This window comes from Vigna angularis, chromosome 6 (assembly GCF_016808095.1).
Source record: "Vigna angularis cultivar LongXiaoDou No.4 chromosome 6, ASM1680809v1, whole genome shotgun sequence".
NCBI classification, from domain to species: Eukaryota; Viridiplantae; Streptophyta; class Magnoliopsida; order Fabales; family Fabaceae; genus Vigna; species Vigna angularis.
In genome coordinates, this window is record NC_068975.1 from 34,026,742 (window position 1) to 34,048,635 (window position 21,894).

Sequence of the window (21,894 nt, forward strand, 5' to 3'; positions counted from 1 at the left end):
AGATGGGGTGGTGGAGGGAGTAACACTCTAAAATCTATTAAACATTTTAATTTTGAAACAGCCCAAACTTACGTCTATTGGATTAATATCCACCTATTATAAACCGGACAGTTTGATATCCATGCTAATTTTATAAATGCAATTAGTATTTTTTAAGGAATACCCACTTAATACTCATATAATATTTTGTACTTATAGATCCTACACTCTCTTACGGAGAGTCTGTTGCAGGTGTATTTCTCTCCTCTAAACAGTAAGAAATTCTATTTTGACCAATAAGAGCTTTCAAATCATCTCTAGGATCTTGTTACCTGTTTGTAAATTTACGCTCAAGATCTCGATAAAATCATTTGGTGTCCCCACCATGTGATTGATGACGAGATTTTAAGATGAATTATCGATCTTTTAAGCCTTTAATGGGGATGAATCATCATTTTCCTTAGAGCTTAACTGAAGCGGTTATGTTCCTACTACGTCCAATAATCTCACATAATTTAGGAGTCGAAATCTAAGATAGTTTAAATACTCATTATTCCTTTAATCCTTCAGTGTTCCAAAAAAACTATAACAGAGTTTCACACCTAAAATAAACAATACCTTTATATATGTATGGTGATTAACTTTAAATATGACATTCGATAGACCTCATATCAGAATAATTATCTAATTTGAATCAAAGATACAATTTTCTTAAACTTCATATCAGAACAATTATGGAATTTGAACCAAAAAATCAAAGATACAATTTTATTTTAAATTGCTACGATCTTAGGACTTCAAATATAAATTGTATTACTAGAAATTATAAATAATTACATATGAGGGAAAGTCGTTGGATTAAAATGCGCCCACCAGTGCAGTTTATTTTTTATATAAGGCTTAATAATATCTTTTTTATCTTTATATTTATAACAATGATGTAATGTTTTATTTTTATTTATTTTATCTTTCATATATTAATAGACATATTTTTACCAAAAATTCTCAGTGATACTTTTTTTGGTAAATTCCAAGTCATGTTTAGTGTAATAATTCAATATAATACTCAACAATGGTAGTAATATTTATTACCAAATAATCATTAAAACATGTTATTAAATTTTCGTAGTAACAATTTTATAAATAATTTTATTAATATTAAAAATATTACTAATAATATTTTTCACATTTAGTTACTTTTTTAATATTACTACATATAATATGATGATTCTAAATTTCTATAAAGAGCGCTATTTATTTATTAGAAGGGTTAGGAAATGATTTGACACGTTCTTAAAATTTCAAATGTGCACCATCAACAGGCAAATAATAGAATCTCAAGAAAACAAATCACAGCACCAGATGAAATGCAAATAAAAACAGTCTCAAAATAAGAAACTCCTTGCAAACTTTTTCTAGGGCACAATCTCATATTTAGTTTATAGAAGGACATTCAAGCCTTTTTCTTTGCGAATGTGAGGAAGAGAAGATATATCTTGTGGATTGGGCGTAACATTATTGGCCTAGCCGATGGACATCCTCCAAATAAGATAGCACCGAACACGCAATGCCAATCCATCGGTTATAATCAAGTGTAAGATGCACAACGAATACCATTAAACCAAGTGCACAAATGAAGTAAAGGATCCAACTGGATAAGAATTCAAAGATCAACACCGAAGCGCAAATTAGAGCAGGAAACATCAGTCCAAGAGAGGCGAAAAGTGACACATTCCCAAATACCAACTTTGTTAGCCGCAACCGGACAGACTCTTCCTCTGGTCTTGCCCAACATACAGGAAGAATAACCGAAGCGTAGAAGAACATAGACGAAGCGCATAAACATGTTCCAAGTGCAACGAACAGAAAGAAAAACGTATACCATATCTTCCTTGAGAAAAAAGGAGTATTTCTACTATCGATATTCCCAATAGGAATGGTCATACCTCCGGTGATCCCTAGGCCGATAACCAGAGTTGCTACCACTAACAATGTATTTGCCGTAGCTTGCAGTCCTGATATTGATTCCTTGTGCAAAATTTCGTGTGTCAGATAGAACAATTCTTTTGGAGTCAAACCATCTTTGTTTTTCATTGTTTTCATTGCAGGTGGAACTATTTTCTCCACATCCTGTTTGGATAAAAGTGAAGACTATTAGTATAATGAGGAAGAAAAAGAAGATAAGTAGTGAAGTAATTATTAAAAAAAAAAGTATAATAAATGCATTAAGGAACAAAAGACAATAAGTAAAGATTATTCATAAAAAGAGGCTAACCGTGCAGACAAGCATACATACCTGAAACCATTTCTCCTCACTACTCATTAGAACATGGTTTGTTGAAAATCCTGGTTTTATTTCACGTTGTCCCATCTTTCCAGCTATGTGAAGAACAGTGTTATCCCCAGAATCAACCAGTTTTGTCATAATATTCTTTGCAGCCGGCTTGCTTAATATTAGTTTGCAGACAGATTTTTGTCGATGTAGAATTGCAATGTGAAGTAAGCTTTGCTTGCTAGAGTTCACTTCAAATAGCAAATCAGGATGGTACTTTAACAGAAGTTCTAAAAATTTAATGTTTCCAGATTTTGCTGCATCGAACATTGCTTCTGACAATTGTGCATGGTTGATAGTATCTTTCTGCTTTTCCATTACTTTAAAAACAGAATTTACAACCTCTCGATAGTCAATACTTTCCTCGCAACGGGCTGCCATTGAGTTTAAATTATTAGCCCATTACTTACGTGCTATTTAGTCAAATATCAGATCAGTGTAGCCTATTTTAATTAATATTGGGATATGATTCGTATTGAAATAATTTGTAGGGCTTCCATCAATTATTGTGTAGTATAGGTGAAATTAGTTAAATTATTATCATATCCTAAAATCTGAGTTTGTTTTCTCTTTACTACCATTATAATTTATTCAATCCATCAAAAGTATATATTAAACTTTTTTATATTTATAATATATCCAAAGATAATTATATACACACACATATATATATATATATATATATATATATATATATATATATAGGATTTGAAATTTGAAACAAAAATTATATTATGTTGGCTTACAAGGTCTAACAAGGTGTTAGGAAGGTGAGAATGAATTAGCCATTGTTTGATAGAAGGAGGAGATTACGGCCGAAGCACACTACGATATAATTAGTCTGCTTCCAAAAGCTATGAGTGTGAAGATTCCAATTGAAGGTGTAGGATGTAAAATAGTTTTGAACTCGAAGAAGTTGAATTAAGACCAAATCACATTCAATTAAGGTGAATTTTTTTTACCTTGAGTTAGGTTTAGTTGGATTGACCTTCGCGAGTTCAATAAATGACAATGAGACAGATTAGGTCAGGTTTTATTAAGTTGAGTTGGATAGAGATATTAAATCGTGGTTTAAAGTTATTATAAAAAAACTTGTTAAATAATAATCAATTTTAATGACTAAAAACATGTTTAGAAACCAATTTTTTGATTAAAGATAATTTCTTTTGATTTAATTTAATTATATGTAAACTTAGATTGATCCAGACTATCACGACCAAAAAAATGTGAATTTGAAAATGTAAAGGATTTTAAATTCCTATATTTTTTAAGGTAAAATTTGAAAATTTTTAATTTTAAATAATCCAGTTACGCTTATCAAATTTTAAAATTTTAAATTCACCAAACAAATAACTTATTTTATTAAACTTTGTGGTACAAACATAACATATATACTGTTGTAAGGAATATCATGTAAGGAATATGAGAACTCACAACATTGAGCTAGCATTTGCAAAGCCGTCAACTTCTTTTCGTTTTCAAGAGTGACCAGTTTGGATTCTTTATCCAATAATTCTGATGTGACGGCTGTCATATGCCCAGAGTGAAGTGAAGAAAAGCATGCGTAAGAGAAAAATGGCATCGTAACATATTACTGTTAAGAAAAGAAGAGATGTGCATGGGCTTACTGTAAATGTTGTTGTTGATGGTCAAGAAAAATAGCTTCACAGTGTCTGGGAAGGGTAGCGTGTAATGTGGGTCCTCTGAAGTCTTTCGAAATAAGAATTTTGTCATCGGAATGTGACCTGCAGAAGATGCTATTTCAATTGGAAGCATATGGTTTTGGTCTCTAATCCACAGCAGCCATGGATTCTTGCAAAACAGAATTTTAGCAATTTCCACATTTCCACTCATCGCAGCCAAACAAAAGGCCGTGTTCCCTTCTTCCTTGTAATTTACCAAATCTTCTTTGTCCATACAATGCATCAACTCTTTCACAAAAGTAGTCTGTTCCATGCTCACTGCAACGTGTAAGGCTGTTGTTCCGACACCGTTTAAGGGAATTCGCCACCAATAAGGATGAATTTTATAATAGGATGAAGCCTCACTCCAATTTCCAGAAGCTGCTGTTATATGTATTTCCCCTTTCTGCGTTTCTGCATATCATGTCTTTATATAATCAACTTTCTTTCACACCCTTCAATATTAATAATATATATGTTTTACATTGATAATAATAACGTTATTTAATAAGTTTTACGTAATCGTTATTACGATGTAAAGAACCTTTGCCCTCTAAAATTTCCCCATTTTTTTAAAATAATAAGATAATGAAAATGTGTTAAATATTAGTTAAAGTCAGATATATATAATATTTTGGATGGTGATGATATTTCAATGCAGTATTATATAGGTTCGAATAGAATTAATAATATTACTTAAAATTTAGATTATTTCAAAAGATTTATCATCTGACAAAATTTATGTATTGTTTCAGAAAGCAACCTTGTAAAAAGATAGGGACATCTAAATATCCTGGCATATTTATTTAATTTTTTCTTGCTGATAAAAAAAACTCGAGAAATAATATATATGTACAATATTTTGATAACAAAGTAAATATGAGTATTGGTTTTTATCGACAAGATTTTTAATTAAAGAGTATATATATATATATATATATATATATATATATATAAAATTAAAATTATAAATAAAATTACTTTGTAAAAAATTTCAAAATAAAATAAGAAAAAATTACAATTACTAAAAAAATATTTCATAAATAAAATTTATTTAGAAGATCATATCCGCATACCAATTTCAGCATTTCATACAACAGCTGTTTTGAAAACATTGTTTTACCAAACATAACTTAAGAACTTTCATCTACCAACTATAAGTTAGTTTTATATATATATATATATATATATATATATATATATATATAGACACACACACACCATATTTTCATCGATTTGAAAGGTTAATCCTACATACTTTTTAGTAAATCCATTGGAGGTTTCTGACTTAAATAAAATTAAAGTATAAAAAGGTAATTATAAGAAACAAATTAAGACATGCAGACAAGAAAAGCAAAACTTAAATAACTTTAAAATGGAAGAACAACAAATAAACCAATTAAAAATCATACTGTCGGGCTCTGGTAAACTTCTTTCGAGTGGCAGTGATTGTGAATCCTCCGTGTGATGGATAACAATACTCATTTCTGTACCATCTGTAAATGCATTTATCAAAGGATATGTAATTATGATCTTTTAGATCAGAAATGAAACATCAGTGATGCAGAAATAAACTAAATAAAAAGAACGCAAACAAAATAGCAAAGTGCAATGTTATTTATACAACAACTAGGAAGTGAAATTTGGAAAGTAAATACTTTGTCTGTAATTAACTTTGTGGTTATAGATAATACTAAAAGTACAAAAGTTAAACAGTGTAGGAACGCATTGATGTATAAAATTTAGAGTTGAAGATATTAAGAAAGTGATTTATAAGTTAGAACTATTCATACTCTCAGACATGGTACTTGCATCCGAGTTTGATATTTGCGGCGAAACTTTCATCATTCTGATTCCGGCTGCTGGAAATAGAGAGAACAGATAATTTTGTATGAGAAAAATGAAAGAAAAGAAGCTGGGGAAACATGCATGGTGGTTTGCTTTGGAGTTCCATTATATAGCTCTTTGCTGTTGACTTTAAATTCTACTGCTAAATCTCCTTTCTTCAAGGAGGTGTCATCCCTACCCTAGATACATATTCAGCCGGACTGTTCTGTCGCACGTTTTTGCTCCCACAAAATATTCCCTCAATCTTTAAATTCGTTTTTTTTTTTTTGTACAATCTTTGAATTAATCTAACTCAACTCATCAAGATAACTAAACAAACATGAGCATTAATACTTTAACAATGATTAAAAGTTTGAAAGGTGTTTTAAAATTTAATGGCCTAGTAAGCGGAGTTTAAATATTTGATTAACAATCAAACAAAATAATGCTTTCACACATATATGCGGATACATAGCAAGTGGTGCCATTTCTTTTTATCCCCATGTTTTCTTTCTTTATTCTTACATACGATGCATGTAAGTGTAATTAAATTGAGAAACAATTTAATAATAATAATAAATTAGAATTACTACAGTTGAGCTATGAACATGCTCATTGTCTACATGAATGAAACCATAAAATATGGACTAGAAGATCAATACACAGATCATCTGCAGTTTATTAACTGGACGAATCTCGGTTCTAAAAGTATAATTTTTGTTTCAGAAAAGAAAGTTATAAATAATTAGAAACGAGTGCAATAGTTGGATTGAGGTGTCATAGATAGATTAGAGGTAATTATTGTTGATTTATTTACACAAATATGTAACTACAAATATTTTATGTTTATTGTTTTTGTGTCGAACGTGTGAATTTAGTGATGTGTATATCAAAAATTATAAAACAAAAATTATTAAAAAAATAATAAATAACATCTTGATATTATATATATATATATATATATATAAAATTATCTTTCTAAGTTTTATATTATTTTTTAATGAAACTCATAAATATAGTTATTGTACTTTAAAAGGATATTGCATTGAAATATTTTTTTAGATTACAATGGCTCTTTGGATAATTATAATATATATGTGATTCTTAATTTTGATTTAGTTGTTTTTTTAATTATGATGATTGATTTATATGCATATTATTATTTTATTGGTTATGTAAATATTATGTTGATGTATTCTCGATTATCTAGTATTTATAAAGACTATTACTTCTTAATCTCGTCGATTACTTTTAAGCCTTGTCTGAAACTTTGAGATAAGTTTGATACTTAACATTACTTGTACTTGTTGGAAAGATGTACTTATATATAAGATTGCCTTATTGACAAGATTCATACAAGACGAGTACTTCTCCACCTTACATGTTATTGGTAGCAAAATAATATTTGTTAATAATATGTACTTCTAAGTAGAAGCACTAGTGCAGAAAGAGTTTTAGACGTTTGTTATTTTGAGTTTTTAACGTCAGATTCCGATCCGACGTTTTTACAGGTGACGTTAATGGGACGCCGGATTCTTTAGAGTCCGACATCTATAAAAGACGTCGGATTACACCAAAACCAACGTCTAAGGGCACTATAGACGTCGGACATGGCATTAACTGACGTCTAAGGGCACAATAGACGTCGGTTAATGCCTTTAATCGACGTCTAAGAACACTATAGACGTCGGACATGGCATTAACCGACGTCTACTGTAGCTCATGTCTTTGGGTAGTGTAGTAGCACCTTCTTCCTTTGCTAGTTTTGTCATAGAAAAGGTTGCGGTCTTTTGGACTTCTTATGGCATTTCAACCGAAAACCGAATGTGGGTTCTTGCCTAGTTCCATTCCAACTGACAATTAAAACGAATACGGTGACTTGATAACTAGGCAAGGACCCAGGTTCGGTTTTGGGTTGAAACACTATAAGACATCCAAAAGACGCAAGCTTTTCTTACAACAAAACTAGCAAAGGGAGAATGTGCTACTACGCTACCTAAAGACACGACAAAAACTGCACAAAAACAACAAAAACTCATTTTAATCGGTTCAAATGGAAGATAATCAATCAAAGACTAATTTAATCGGAGTAAAAGTAAGTTTAAACGGTTCAAAAGAGATAAAACGCACCTGGAAATGCAATGCCGCGGAGAGAAAAGGCGAGGAGAAAGACGATGAAGTGTGCGTAACCGCGTGTTCATGATTTCTGATTTAACAGGAATCTAGACGTCGGATGTGGCGGGATCCGACGTCTAAACGGCGAAAAAAAATGATTTTTCACATTCTGACGCATATAGACGTCGGTTAGGAGGGTGCCCGACGTATAGGTTAACTTTTCACCTACCCTGTCAGCCATATAGACGTCTGTTACAGGGGGATCGACGTCTATAATCGTATATAGACATCAGATTGGCGGAATCAGACGTCTATATGGTGCAAAAAAATGACTTTTCACCTACCTATCAGACATATATACGTTGGGTAGGGGGGGCCCGACGTCTATAATATTATAGACGTCGGGGCTCCTCCTAACCGACGTCTATATGCCCAACTTATTTACGAAAATGCCATCGTCAATAATTTACGTTGGTTATTTTGTGGTCCGACGTCTACGGGGTGACTTTAAAAGCCAATTCTGCACTAGTGAAGAGATACATCTCATAAGGTTGGTACATCTTATATCTACATGATATCGATAAAACTTGCATATAATTTGTCAATTCATTTAACATTCTAACTCATAATTGACATTATCATTATTTTTATTATTTCTTAGTATTTTTATTATTAATTTTAAATAATTTAGTATTTATTAAAGAATGTTGGAAAGATAAGTATTTGGATAATACAAGTATAATATTTTGTAAATAAGTAAAAATTTTATAAGATTGAAGAATATATTAAGAATTATAATTAAAGTAAATTTTTCAGACCTAGTAAGTTCGATCCAACTTGTTCACTGAATAAAACTAGTAAAAAATCATTTTGAAAGCTAAAGAAACTCACCATTATTTTCATCTTTGGGAGAATAGGGAACTATCCTAAAGGAGAGAGGACAAAGATGCATTTTTGGAAGTTGAAGAAACTCATCATTATTTTCATCATCTATCCCTTTTCTACTACTGTATATTTAACTTCATAAATTTAATTGCTTTCTAAAATTTTAGATTTATCTTATTAAAAATTAATCATTTTCATTATTTCAAAGTTTTTAATCTTAATTAATAAATAATTATAGTTCATAAAACAAACGTGAGTGTCTTGAAAAAATGATATTTGAATTTTTTTTTATTTTATTACTTATAGGATTTAGTATGAAAAAATGATAATTGAATTTTTTTTCTTTTATTACTTATACGATTTAATAGACTTGGTAATATCTTAGCATTATCTAAACTTTATCATTTTATAATTTAGTAGTACATTGATGCACAATCAAGAATGCGTTACGATTTCCTCTTCCTTGCAGGTAAAGCATAAATTATCAAGATCAAGATCTAGTGCTTGACAGATAATGCTTTTCTGATAATTCTTTCTCGAATATGGCAACCACAGGCTGTTTATTATTTGAGGAAAGATGTGCATATGAAAATTTAAAAGGCATACAATAGATTCACTCTCACACACATCAAAAGAAAAGGAATAGCACACAACATCCTTTGATATAAAACATTCTTAAAAATAGGTGTTGTTGCTAACTTGTTATCTTACAAAACACTCAGAACACTTGGGCACAATCATATGTACTTAGTTATTCCAACTAATTTAAGCTCCTTCTTTTCTGCAATGGATGATAGGATTTATATACCTTGCTGATTGGCCCAAACAATCTTTCGAACTTCACTGGAGTTACCTTGGACAAGGTTAGCACCAGGTGCGATATATATTTACTCCACAGAGCATGATCAAGTGTAAAATGTAAAATGAAGACGAGAACACCAACTCCAAAAGTGAAATAAGGGCTCCAACTTGATAAGAATTCGAAGATCAATGTGGCACTGGCAATAGAAGCAACCAACATGAATCCAGCAGAGATAAAAAGTGTGACACTACCAAATCTGACCTTGTTTTCTTGTAAGCGAATAGACTCATCTTGTGGTTCCACATTTGAAGGAAGAATAGCTGAAGCATAGAACAACATAGATGCAGCGCAGAAACTTGTTTCCAGCCCTACTGATATAAAAAATATGATGTACCATGTTTTCTTCCGAAAAATTGGAGTAAGTGTACTATCAATATCATTAAGAGGAATGGTTATGGCAACCGAAATTCCTAAGGTGATGATAAGAGTTGCCACCACTATTAAAGTATTTGCCAGAGACTTCAGTTCAGATGCAGATTCTTTGTGTAACTCTTTGTGTGACTGATGAAATAATTCTATAGGAGTCAAACCATCTTTGTTTTTCTTTGTTTTCATTGAAGGCGGAACTATTTTCTGTACCTCCTGTTTCGTTCAAAATGAAACTAAATATTATTAAAATACAAAAAGTGGAAAATTAATTGTAAAAGTAATAATAAAGTGTTCATATAGAAAATCTAGAAAGATAATTGATTTTTCTGAAGAATAAGTGTTTCATAAAAACAATATATTGTAGAGATGAGATATTTTACAATAAATTGAAAATTTTCAACTAAAACTTTAAAAGACAAATTCCTTACTATATATTGGAGAGTTTTAAATTACATAAAATTTTAAAAAATTTCTATATTCACATTCCTTGCTAATTAACTTTTGGCTATAATTACTTTTCAATTCACATCGATTAGGATTTCTTTTTATTAATATTAAAGAAGTATTTTTTATTTATTTATATTGGTAGATTATTTTTATTGTAGATCATTGTTATTTCTTACTTAATATTAGTCAAAGTTTTTCTACCATTGTCAGAAAAACTATTAACAAATGTGAATTATTAGATTATTGTAGTGACATCTTTCTTGCTGATGTTTACAGTGATTATTTCTTTTATCAACACAGATACTATTATTTGTTAATAGATAGTTAGAATTTTTTTTTCTAATATTGACTGAAATAACTTTCAATCAATTTTAACTATAATTTTTTTCAAGGTTAATCAGGGAAAATTTTCAAGCAACATGGATAAAAAGAAGTCTGAAAAAAAAAATCTCCAATCAAGAAAGTCATAAAAATAACATGTATTAATGTCAGCCTATAATATAATAATATTAACTAAATATAATCTTCAATGGAAAAAAAATATCTAGTAAAAAAAAAGCTTAAGAAACTCTATGGAAGAATAGTTTGAAGGTTGATTAAAAATATCATTAATATTAATAGTTTTGAATTATTAATGATTTTTAATATTTAAATAATGTTTATATTTGATAATCTTTAAAATACTTGATCCAATAAGAAAAAAAATATCAAAACTTAACATTTGAATGATTTTATTCAAACAAAATATTTGAATACAATTTTAAAGAAGAAATTCAAATTTAACACACTAAAATATCTTTGAAATGGTGAATTTTCTTTAAATAAATTTTCACAGTTTTCTTATAATCTATAAAAGGAGTGTTTGTTTTTTTCCATACAGATTAAGGAACTAGTAGAAAGAAAAATATTAAATAGATAAACATCCTTGTAATGGAAAAATGCTAATGAAGTAGATATATATACCTTAAACCATGTCTCCTCAGTACGCATTTGAACATAGTTTGTTGATAATCCGAATTTTTGTTCTGGTTTATCCAACTTTGCAGCTAAATGAAGAACATTGTTATCGTTAAAATCAACCAATTGTACCATCATATTCTTGAAATCCCCCTGCTTTAATATTAGTTTGTATACAGCTTCTTGTCGATGCAGAATAGCAATGTGGAGTAAGTTTCTTTGCTTGGTGGAATCCACTTCAAATAACAATTCTGGATAATACTTGAAAATAAATTTTAAAATCATAGTGTTTCCATATTTTGCAGCATCAAACATTGCTGTTGACAATTTTGCATAGTTGAGAGATTCTTCCTCTTTTCCCATTCCCTTAAACAACGATCTTACAATATCTTCATCACCAATAGCTTCCTGGGACGAAGCTATCGTTGAGTTGAAATTAGTCATGTAGGCATACATAGTACACACAAAAATCTAGTTAAATAAAGTAATTATAATACATTACTGTTGCAGTCCTAAGAGCAGCATTTCTGAACTATAAAAATTAAGTTGGTAAAGATTAATAGAACTCACAAATTTGGGCAAGCATTTGCAAGGCTGTGAATCCCCCTTCGTTTTCCATGGTAGCCAATTTAGGATAGCGATTCAACAATTTTGATGCCACGCCTGTGATGACCAGGCATAAATCATAAGGCAAAAAGTGAAAAACTATTGTTAAATATGCAAAAGAAATATGCTTCAGATAGAAATAATAACGTATAAATAATTTTGCCATAGATCATTTTTTTTTCTCGCATTAAGGAAATATATGGATGAGGAATTACTGTAAATATTGTTGTCGATGGTGAAGAAAAATAAGTTGGCAATGTCTTGGAAGGGCATGCTGTTGTGAAGGTCCAGTGGAAGAGCTTGAAATAAAAATTCTGCCATTGAAATGTGGCCTGCAGAAGATGCTAATTGAATTGGCAGCATATTGTTTTGGCCTCTAATCCATGGCAACCTTCGATTCTTGCGTAACAGAATTCCAGCAATTTTAACATTCCCAGTCATCGCAGCCAAACAAAAGGCTGTGTTTCCATCTACCATGGGAATTTCCAAATCATGCATTTCCATACAATTCACCAGCTTTTCTGCAAAACTGGTTTTTCTCATGCTTACTGCAACATGAAGGGCTGTCATTTCACGACCATTTAGTGGAATTCGCCACCATTGAGAAGGAATTCTGGAATAGGATAATGCCTCAATCCAATTTCCAGAAGCTGCTGCTATATGTATTTTCCTTCTAGCGCTTTCTGCGTCTCATGTACTTCATACAATCAATTTTCTTTTCATAACTTTCACTTACCTCTATCTACAGTACACAAATATTATACTAAATATCACAATTTTAAATAAAATATATATAACTGTTTACTGCCATTATAAATATGTTTTACACTAATAATATACAGTCAAGCTATTTAATAAGTTTTATTTAATGGTTAATGTGATATCTCTGAACACAACAGAATTTAATACATTGGTAATGCTGTTTAGGTTCCAGTATAACTAACATTACTCGAATTTAGGTGATTCCAAAAACATTTTTCATTAGGATATACCTAGTAAAATACAAAATTCATAATCAGTTATGGAAACTATAAGTAAATGTAAATACACTCATAACACATTATATATTCATGAGAAATTATCATTTACGATTCCATTCTTTTAATGGCTTAAATTAGATTCTAATTTCATAAGATTTACATCTGGTCTTGACATTGAATGTGAATAAAAATAGAGAAGGAAATAAATTCATGATATATAATGAATAAATCATATATGTCGTCACTATTTACGGATTTTTTTTTTTGTTGATAAAAAAACTATTGATTTACTGTTTAAAATATTTTAATTTTTTCATAGATTTTAAAAATACTTCATTTGAGATTTTATAATTCCCGAATATGCATCCGAAATGAAAATACCCAAATAAATTTTTGCTTAAGACTTTAAGGAAAAAATTGAAAAAAAAATCAAAATAAATTTAGATTAATATTTATTTCCCTAACACAAAAGTAACTTGTAAACCATTTTAAATAGACAAATTAAAGCCCACAACGTTCTTATATCGTTATGTTCTTTTTCCTCTCTCTTTTTATATTATCTTAATAGGATATCTCAGTTAAATTGTCCTAACATTGTCACTAATAATTAAAATAACTTTTCAATCTAAGAACAGAATATAAAGTTTTGAAAAAATGGCTAAAAAAGCAGCTTTCAATCCAGTGTGGTCGAAGATGCTGTCATTTATTAAAGATGACTTAAGTTCGGATATGGAGATAAAGTAAATTTAAGTATGAGATATTTTATTATGTTTTTATTTAAAATTTATTTTTAAATTTTTTATTGACGAAATAAAATAGTTAATACTAAAAAAATTAAAAATTATTTTGAGACATTTTTTTCTTAAAAACCTAAAAGAATTAGTATTAAAAAAATTAAATTTTTTTTACCTGAAACAGAAATTTTATGTTCTTGAACCTGGAGTCGGCCTCGTTCTTCACTTACGACACCCACTTGAGTAAAATCTGTAGATGCATTTACCAAAAGTAATGTTTTTATCATAATTGAAAAAGTAAATGCGTTGTTCATTATTGAATTCAAGCACAATACTAACGAATGTACAAAATTTAAACTTTGCAGGCATCCATGGATTTCACAAAACTAAAAGTAGAAAAAATTTCATTAGTAATTTAGAGCAAAACATACTCTCGGCCTTGGGAATGTCATCTGCAGCTGGCATGATACTTGCGTCTGAGTCTGCCATAATTCCGTTTAAGCTATCCGTTAAGTCGTGTAGGGAGGACTCTGGTGGTGTATTTCAGTTACTTTTCACAATTGACATTCCGGCCACCGGAAATAGGGAGGGTGGGGACGGTGGCCGGTGATCTTCATCGTTTAGTATAAAGTGCGACAACTTTCTTCTCAAAGGATCTTTGATAATAATCCAAACCTCTTACACTGTTCTCTCACCCGATTTTTTCTTCTTGAATCTTTAAATCAATTTAACTTGAGCCACCAAACACAACTAAACAAAAGTTATTAATATTTTAATACGAGTTGAAAGTGTGAAAGGTGCTTTTAAATTTAAATGGCCTTACTATAATTGCTTTTTTTTACAAAAACACAGTAAGTCCTCGAAAATTGATTTTAATAATGAGTAAAGAAAATGAATTTCAAAGTATGTTGTTCATAATGGATGTGATGTGACTTTTTTACTATTCCTATGTTTTGTTTTGTTATATTTAGCATGTGCGGACGGAATCCAGAGACAATTTTAAATGGATTTTATTAATAATAAAAAGGAGCAAGTCCAAGATGTAAAGTGTGATTCGAATTAGAGTGCCAAGATCCAGATGCTCTCTAGTTTAATTTTCCAAGTAGCATTAAACCTAATCCTTAAAATATTAAACGTGTTCTTATTAAAAATTAAATTTAGCTATCATTTAGTCCTTATAGTTATACAAAATTTGGCTTTCAACTCTCATATTTAAATATAGTTCATTTGAGTTTATTTTTTAACAGTTGCCAATCCATATTGCGAGGTATTGCCGAGCATGCTTATAATTGAGTCTTATTTTTTCATTATTTTACCATATTTAATAATTTTACATCAACATGACTCTATCCATGTTTTGGTTCCAGATCTGAAGGGAAAATAGCTGAAGCATGTGGTTTTGGTCTCTAATCCATAGCAACCTATAATTTCAGCAATTTGCACATTTCCAGTTATCGCAGCCAAACAAAAGGCTGTGTTCCCTTCTGCCTTGCAAATTTCCAAATCTTGCATCTTCTTACAATTCACAAGCTTTTCTACAAAAGCTAGTTTTTCTTATACTTACTGCGACGTGTAGGGCTGTAATTCCACCATTATTTAATGGAATTCGCCACCAATGAGGATGCATTTTAAAATAGGATGCATTTAGAATATCATCTGCGCCATAGAAGGAAATTGCATCTGAGTCTTTGGGGACTGGGGTTTTAAAACAACTTCCTAGGACTTAGTTTTAAAGAGTTAGAACCAGCTCATAGGTTAGGAATTGAAACGATAAGTCTAATGACAAGTTTCTAATAAAAAATTGAAGTTGTTACATGATGCCATAAAGAAATATGACATTAATCAATTAAAACAATAACGTAACGCTGAACCCTGGGAATGCTATGTGCAGCTGACAAACTAATTACATCTCACAAAATTATCCCCGCACACCTAATTATTTTTCTATAGATTTCCATCACTTAATAAAAAAATTAGTCCTTTTACTTCTTACTTAATTTATCCTTACTAATCTATTTTATATTTTAAACTAAAATTATAATTTTATCAGTTGCCGAAAAGAATAATATGTAAGAAACGAATTACATATGTGGTCTGTCAAGTTAACTTTTTTTTTCTACATATGTTATCTTTCTTTCCTTGTGTTACAAAATTAAGACGGTATTCTCTTGGGTAAATTTGTTGCTCACAATTGTGAGACATCAATTTGTGCTAAATTGTTGAGTTTCATATGAGAGATTTGAGGGTGAGGAACTGCGTAAATTTTCATAATGCAATGTTTTTGCAATATCACATAAAGTGGAATGATTTATTGTTAATACTATATTAACCAAACTACATTAATTCAAATTACACTTTCATTTTTACGTCTATGGTGGTCAAAGAACAAGATGGTTCGAATTAAGTTTAGTGGTGAAATCAGTTTTGAGATACTAAATTTGATTTTAGACTTAACTGTAAGAAAGGAAATCAGTTCTAAAGTAAAGGGAATCGATTTTCATGATTATTATATATATATATATATATATATATATATATATATATATATATATATATATATATATATATATATATATATATATATTTAAGAATAATAATAAAATAATAATATGATATTTTAATTTATTAAAATTTTAATTTTTTATTTATCAAGTTCAAAAATCACTTATAAATTTTACTCATAAATTTATTTATTTTCACATAATTTTTTTTAAAATAAATACGAAAATTTTATCTTCAAATTTATTGAAATTCATTTCCTATTTTTTCGTTCTCAAATTCATCTTAAAAATACACACCCTAAAATAAAGGATATATATCTTTCATATACTATAATTGATCCGCCTTTAAAGTTGAGTTTGATAGGAAAATGACTAAATATTGAAATAAAAATTAATAAAATTTGGTGAAGCAACGAATAAAGAAAACATACTTTATTAAAAGTAATTTGTAATTTCATTTACTTTTCTATAATAACCTCTTTCAACTTTCTTTTGGTCTCTTTTCATTTCTCTTTAATTAAACTATTCAAATCTTCACTTTATTTTTCATTAATTTACTCTACACATATTTATTTTCTCTCCTGAGAAGCAACTCTATAGGAAAAAATATTCATTGATGAGAGAAAAATTGAAACGCGGGCCCACCACTATGATACGCAAAAGTAACAGCAAAACCCTAACTACCCATAATAATTTAATTCGTATTATTGTTGCACCAAAGGGATTTTAGTTAATATTAAACATTAGGGTGCTCCCAGAATATATTTTTTTGACCATTTATAATCTTGGGTATTATTAGTTTATTAAGCACAGTTCATACAAATGTGATGAGTAATGAGTAGAAAAAAGGTATATTATAGATTCACGTGTAAAAGTAATCACGCAAGATATTGTAATTTAAAACTATCTGGCAAACTTTCCATCTTGCTAAAGAGAGACAATCCTGAGCACAAAAATGCTATATATTAATTTATTCCAACTCTTTAGAGCTTAATTTGTTTTGAAATGGATTAAAGTTAACCGCGGATTGGAGATAACAAGTTTGCCTTCTGCCGAAGAGCTGCCAGGCAAAAGGTAAACACGGAGGTGGCAGAGTGAGTCCATAGACCATAGTCAAGCGTAGGATGCACAATCAATGGGATACAACCAATCCCAGCAATGAAATAAAAGATCCAGTTGGGTAAGAAGTCAAAGATCAATATGGAACCCGAAGCAATAGCAATGAACATGAATCCAAGGGAGGAAAAAAGTGCCATATTCCCAAATTCCAACTTCGTTTGCACCAACCCTACATACTCATGTTCTGGTTTCCACCTTGTGGGAAGAATAATTGAAGCGTAGAACAATATAGATGAAGCACATAAGTACGTTCCAATTGAAATCGACACAAAAAATAAGGTATACCATGTCTTCTTCCGAAACATTGGAGTGATTGTACTATCAATATCATCGATGGGAATTGTCATAGCTCCGGTGATCCCTAGGCTGATTATAAGAGTTGCCACCACTAGTAAAGTATTTGCCGAACCTCTCACTCCAGATACAGATTTTGTGTGCAACTCTTTGTGGGACAGATAAAATTCTTCTTTAGGAGTCAAACCATCTTTATTTCTCATTGTTTTCATTGCAGCTGGAACTATTTGCTCCACTTTCTGTTTAAGAAAATTACCGTAAACAACGTTATTGTTATAGGAAAAATCCTAACTAATCGAGTAGAATTATATACCTGAAACCATAACTCCTCGCTACGCATTAGAACATGTTCTGTTGGTAATACAAATGTTGGTTCCGGTCGCAATTTTCCAGCTAAGTGAAGAACATTGTTACCCTCAAAATCAACTAATTGTGTCATCAAATCCTTGGAGTCTCCCTTGCTTAATATTAGTCGGTATATATCTTCTTGTCGATATAGAATAGCAATGTGAAGTAAGCTTCTTTTCTCTGAACTCACTTCAAATATCAAATATGGATGGTACTTAAAAAGAATTTCTAATATCATAACGTTTCCAGATTTTGCTGCATCAAACATCGCCTTTGACAATTGTTCAGGGTTGAGAGACTCTTTCACTTCTTCCATTCGCTCAAACATCGAGCTCACTAACTTTAGATGGTCAGTAATTTCCTTGGACAATGCTGCCATTGAGTTTAAATTAATTATTAGTCATCTGAGCGTGGTATTTAGTTTAATACAGTGCATGTTGGATTTTAATTTCTCTTTTAATTAAAGAGTTAAATTTCTCTTTTATCTTCTTTTTTGTTTATCTATTTCTCATTACATATAGTGTTTTCATTATCACCTGACAAGACAAACCTTGTTAGTCGAAGTACATCAGCTGCGTTTAGATTCAACAGAGCGATCGTGTTGGAAACTATATATTCTTATTTGGAGATAATCGTCTTGTACATGTGGATACGTCTAGGGCAAGAAGGTATGTATTTGTAGGGTATACACGAGAGAAAAAGGACTACAAATTGCAGTGCACCAAAAAATATCAACTATTTACGCCTGGCTATGGAATTAGGTTCACAAAACTAAAGTAACATCTATGAGCTAGAAAAATAAAGTTTTTAGGAGTTATAAGTACTCACAAAGTTGAGCAAGGATTTCCAAAGGTGTCGATCGATCTTCATTTTCTACGGTAACCAATTTTGGGTAGCGATCCAACAAATCTGATGCCACAGCTGTAATGGGCATAATGAAGTGAAAGAAGATTATGCAAAAGAAAAATGGAAGAATGATAAATTATTGTTTAACATGCAAAGTGAAGAAAGCAGACAGTGCAGTGAAACAGTTGTGACGGTGGATGAGCATACTGTAAAGGTTGTTGGTGATGGTAAAGAAAAATAGCTTGACGATTTCTTCTTCGAAAGTTAGATTGTTGTTTAGGTCGTGTAGGTCCTTTAATGTTTTTTGAAGTAAGAACTCTGTGATTTTAAGGTGGCCTGCAGAAGATGCTAATTGAATCGGCAGCATATTCTTTCGGCCTCTAATCCACAGCAACCTTCCATTCTTGTTCAACAGAATTTCAGCAATTCCGACGTTGCCTGTAATGGCAGCCAAACAGAAGGGTGTATTCCTATCTGCCATGCGAATTTCCAAATCTTGCATGTTCATACAACTTATCAGCTTTTGTACAGAACTGGTTTTTCCCATTATTACAGCAATATGTAGGGCTGTAAGTCTGCTATCAGTCATTGGAATTTGCCACCAATAAGGATGGATTCGGCAACATGATGAAGTCTCACTCCAATTTCCTGAAGCTGCTGCCACATATATTTCCCTTTTATCTTTTCCTGCATTTATACAATCACATTTCTAAATCTTCAGGGATGTCTTATATTGAAATGAAAGAAAATTGTAAAAAAGCATTATGATTGATTTCCAATCACCATTTTTAAACAATAAAAAAATATTATTGTATTCAATCAATATTATCCAAATTCTTTTAGGGTAACAAAATTTGTTGGTATTCAATACTATAAAAGAATTTATCACGTATTATAAAGTATACAATAATTGAAATTTTATGAATCTTGTATAATTTTTTCATTTATCCGTATAAATATTACTTTCATGAAGTACTTTTTGTTTACTTATGTGAGATTTTTATATTTTCATTCAAAGCTTTCTTAATCTTAAAAGTGATATAATAGCCATAAAATTCTATCTTTCTAATTTAAACGTTTTTCTATATATAAACAGCTATTTTCTATTATTGCTCTAATAATAATATTATTGTTATCGTGAAAATAGAATTTTTGTTTTTTATTTAACTTTTGTATATACTACATTTTATAATTTATTGTATTTTTAAACTTTATCTTTAATGTTATAGATCAAAGTTTAGTAACAATTTTTTATAAATATTTAAAATTTAAACTATAAAATCTTAATCTAAAAGTCTTCTAAAAGATCATTATATATAGTACTTTGACTTATCTTCTGATATATTAAATATTAATATAACATTTTAAAAAAATTATTTCAATTCATGGCCTTATATTAGAGTATTAATATGTTTTATATGATCAAAGTACCTTTGCACATTATATCAATTTTTACTTTTTAAAATAACATACATGACCGAGATTATGTATTTTTTTTTGTCAACTGCAAATACTTGATGAGATGTGAGAAGTGCATATATAGTCAATTTTTTTTTTATTGTAATGTCCTGAGCATACCAATGTTTGGCTCAAAAAAAGTTAAGACCGTGAAAATATATTAAACTTTGTTAAATTAAATACAATTTGGGTGGTGACGAAATTTGAATAGATTATAATTATGCTAGATAGATAGGTCTCAATAGAATCAATATCACACAAAATAATTCATTTTGAAATACCTTTTTCATTACATGAAATATATGTCATATTTATGTTTAAACAATATAACCACATTTCACTTATTTGCCCGTCACAGAATTAAGGGAATATTTTTTTTTTTTTATTAAATTGAATTCATAGACTGTGAATAACAAACTTAATGCATATTCTCTTATCGTTAATTTAAATATAGTTTCCCGTTATACTTTCGACAAACATATACAACTAATATTATTTATTGATTAAACCAATAAAAGAGGACATTAATTAAAGCAAAACATGTGAAACTTAAAACAATAAAATATTTTGTCATTTCCTGATTTTTTAAATAATATGGAGAAAAATTAAACATAAATAGAAAAAGGTTTTATTTATTTGAAATTATAAGTATAAAATATAATAGATAGATGTGATGCAATTATGAATAATAAAAATATATTATTTGTGTAACGGTTGTGAGTGAAGAATTAAATAAGTGAAAAGAAAGCAATTAAAAATCATACTGTCTAGCTCCCCTAGCGATGGCAGCTGTGCTTCCCCAACATCAATACTCACTTCTTCAGTATCTGCATATGCAAATATATCATCAAATTTAACACTAAAGGTACTTCCAAGAGTATCATCTGCGTCTGCCATAGCTCCTGCGTTTTCCTTCTACTTTTCACAAATTTCTTAATTGCTGTGACATTCCTCAATTGTTCATTCATGAACATTTCCATTTATTTTGAGCAAAAGACGCAGTATAAGCCAAGTAATTCCATAAAGTGATAAAAAAGAGAACAAGCACCAGAAAACATTGCACTCAAAGTATTAAAGAATACTTAGTATACCTTTTTTAAATTATGATTACTTAAAATATGAAAAATATCATTATATATTTACAATGTAATGATGAGTTAAACTAGTTCATTTTGTCGAGTTGATCTTATTAATTATGTAAATTACCTTTTTTTTTCATTTCTTTCCTATATCTTTGATACTTAATACTATATCTCTTTCGTTTGTTTTTTTTTAATAGCATTTCAGTCATTTAAAAACGTTATGTATTAAATTTTATTCGGCATAAAATTTAATTATAATATGAGGCATGTATTTAAAAAATATATATTTAAGAATTTTATTTATGTTAAATAATTGTACACTCTCCATTAAACACTAAAACACCAATTATTTATTGAGAAATATTACTCATAGTGTATTTTTAAGAGTATTTTTAAAAGCAATGTGGTAATTGTAAAAAAGAGAAAGAAAAAGTAAAAATAAAAATATATAAATGTACTTGATTCTCTCAT

The 21,894-nt window shown here is 29.7% G+C and overlaps 3 protein-coding genes across 3 annotated transcripts; all 3 read right to left on the bottom strand.

Annotated features, from left to right (window-relative positions):
• Positions 1 to 1,494: 1,494 nt before the first annotated feature.
• On the bottom strand, positions 1,495 to 4,267 carry LOC108341669 (ankyrin repeat-containing protein At5g02620). The gene is made up of 4 exons (XM_017579323.1): positions 3,940 to 4,267; positions 3,746 to 3,838; positions 2,276 to 2,685; positions 1,495 to 2,109 (listed from the first exon to the last, which is right to left on the bottom strand). Exons 1-4 carry the CDS (start codon positions 4,265 to 4,267, stop codon positions 1,495 to 1,497), a joined length of 1,446 nt encoding a protein of 481 aa, XP_017434812.1.
• Positions 4,268 to 9,324: 5,057 nt separating this feature from the next.
• Positions 9,325 to 14,458, bottom strand: LOC108341670 (uncharacterized). Its single transcript, XM_052879689.1, has 6 exons — positions 14,207 to 14,458; positions 13,951 to 14,025; positions 12,277 to 12,744; positions 12,026 to 12,118; positions 11,462 to 11,874; positions 9,325 to 10,264 (listed from the first exon to the last, which is right to left on the bottom strand). The coding sequence occupies exons 1-6, from the start codon at positions 14,262 to 14,264 to the stop codon at positions 9,581 to 9,583; spliced, it is 1,791 nt and encodes a 596-aa protein (XP_052735649.1). The 5' UTR covers positions 14,265 to 14,458; the 3' UTR covers positions 9,325 to 9,580.
• Positions 14,459 to 17,148: 2,690 nt separating this feature from the next.
• On the bottom strand, positions 17,149 to 21,278 carry LOC108341671 (uncharacterized). The gene is made up of 5 exons (XM_017579325.2): positions 21,106 to 21,278; positions 19,091 to 19,570; positions 18,866 to 18,958; positions 18,003 to 18,409; positions 17,149 to 17,928 (listed from the first exon to the last, which is right to left on the bottom strand). The coding sequence occupies exons 1-5, from the start codon at positions 21,236 to 21,238 to the stop codon at positions 17,293 to 17,295; spliced, it is 1,749 nt and encodes a 582-aa protein (XP_017434814.2). The 5' UTR covers positions 21,239 to 21,278; the 3' UTR covers positions 17,149 to 17,292.
• Positions 21,279 to 21,894: the final 616 nt, after the last annotated feature.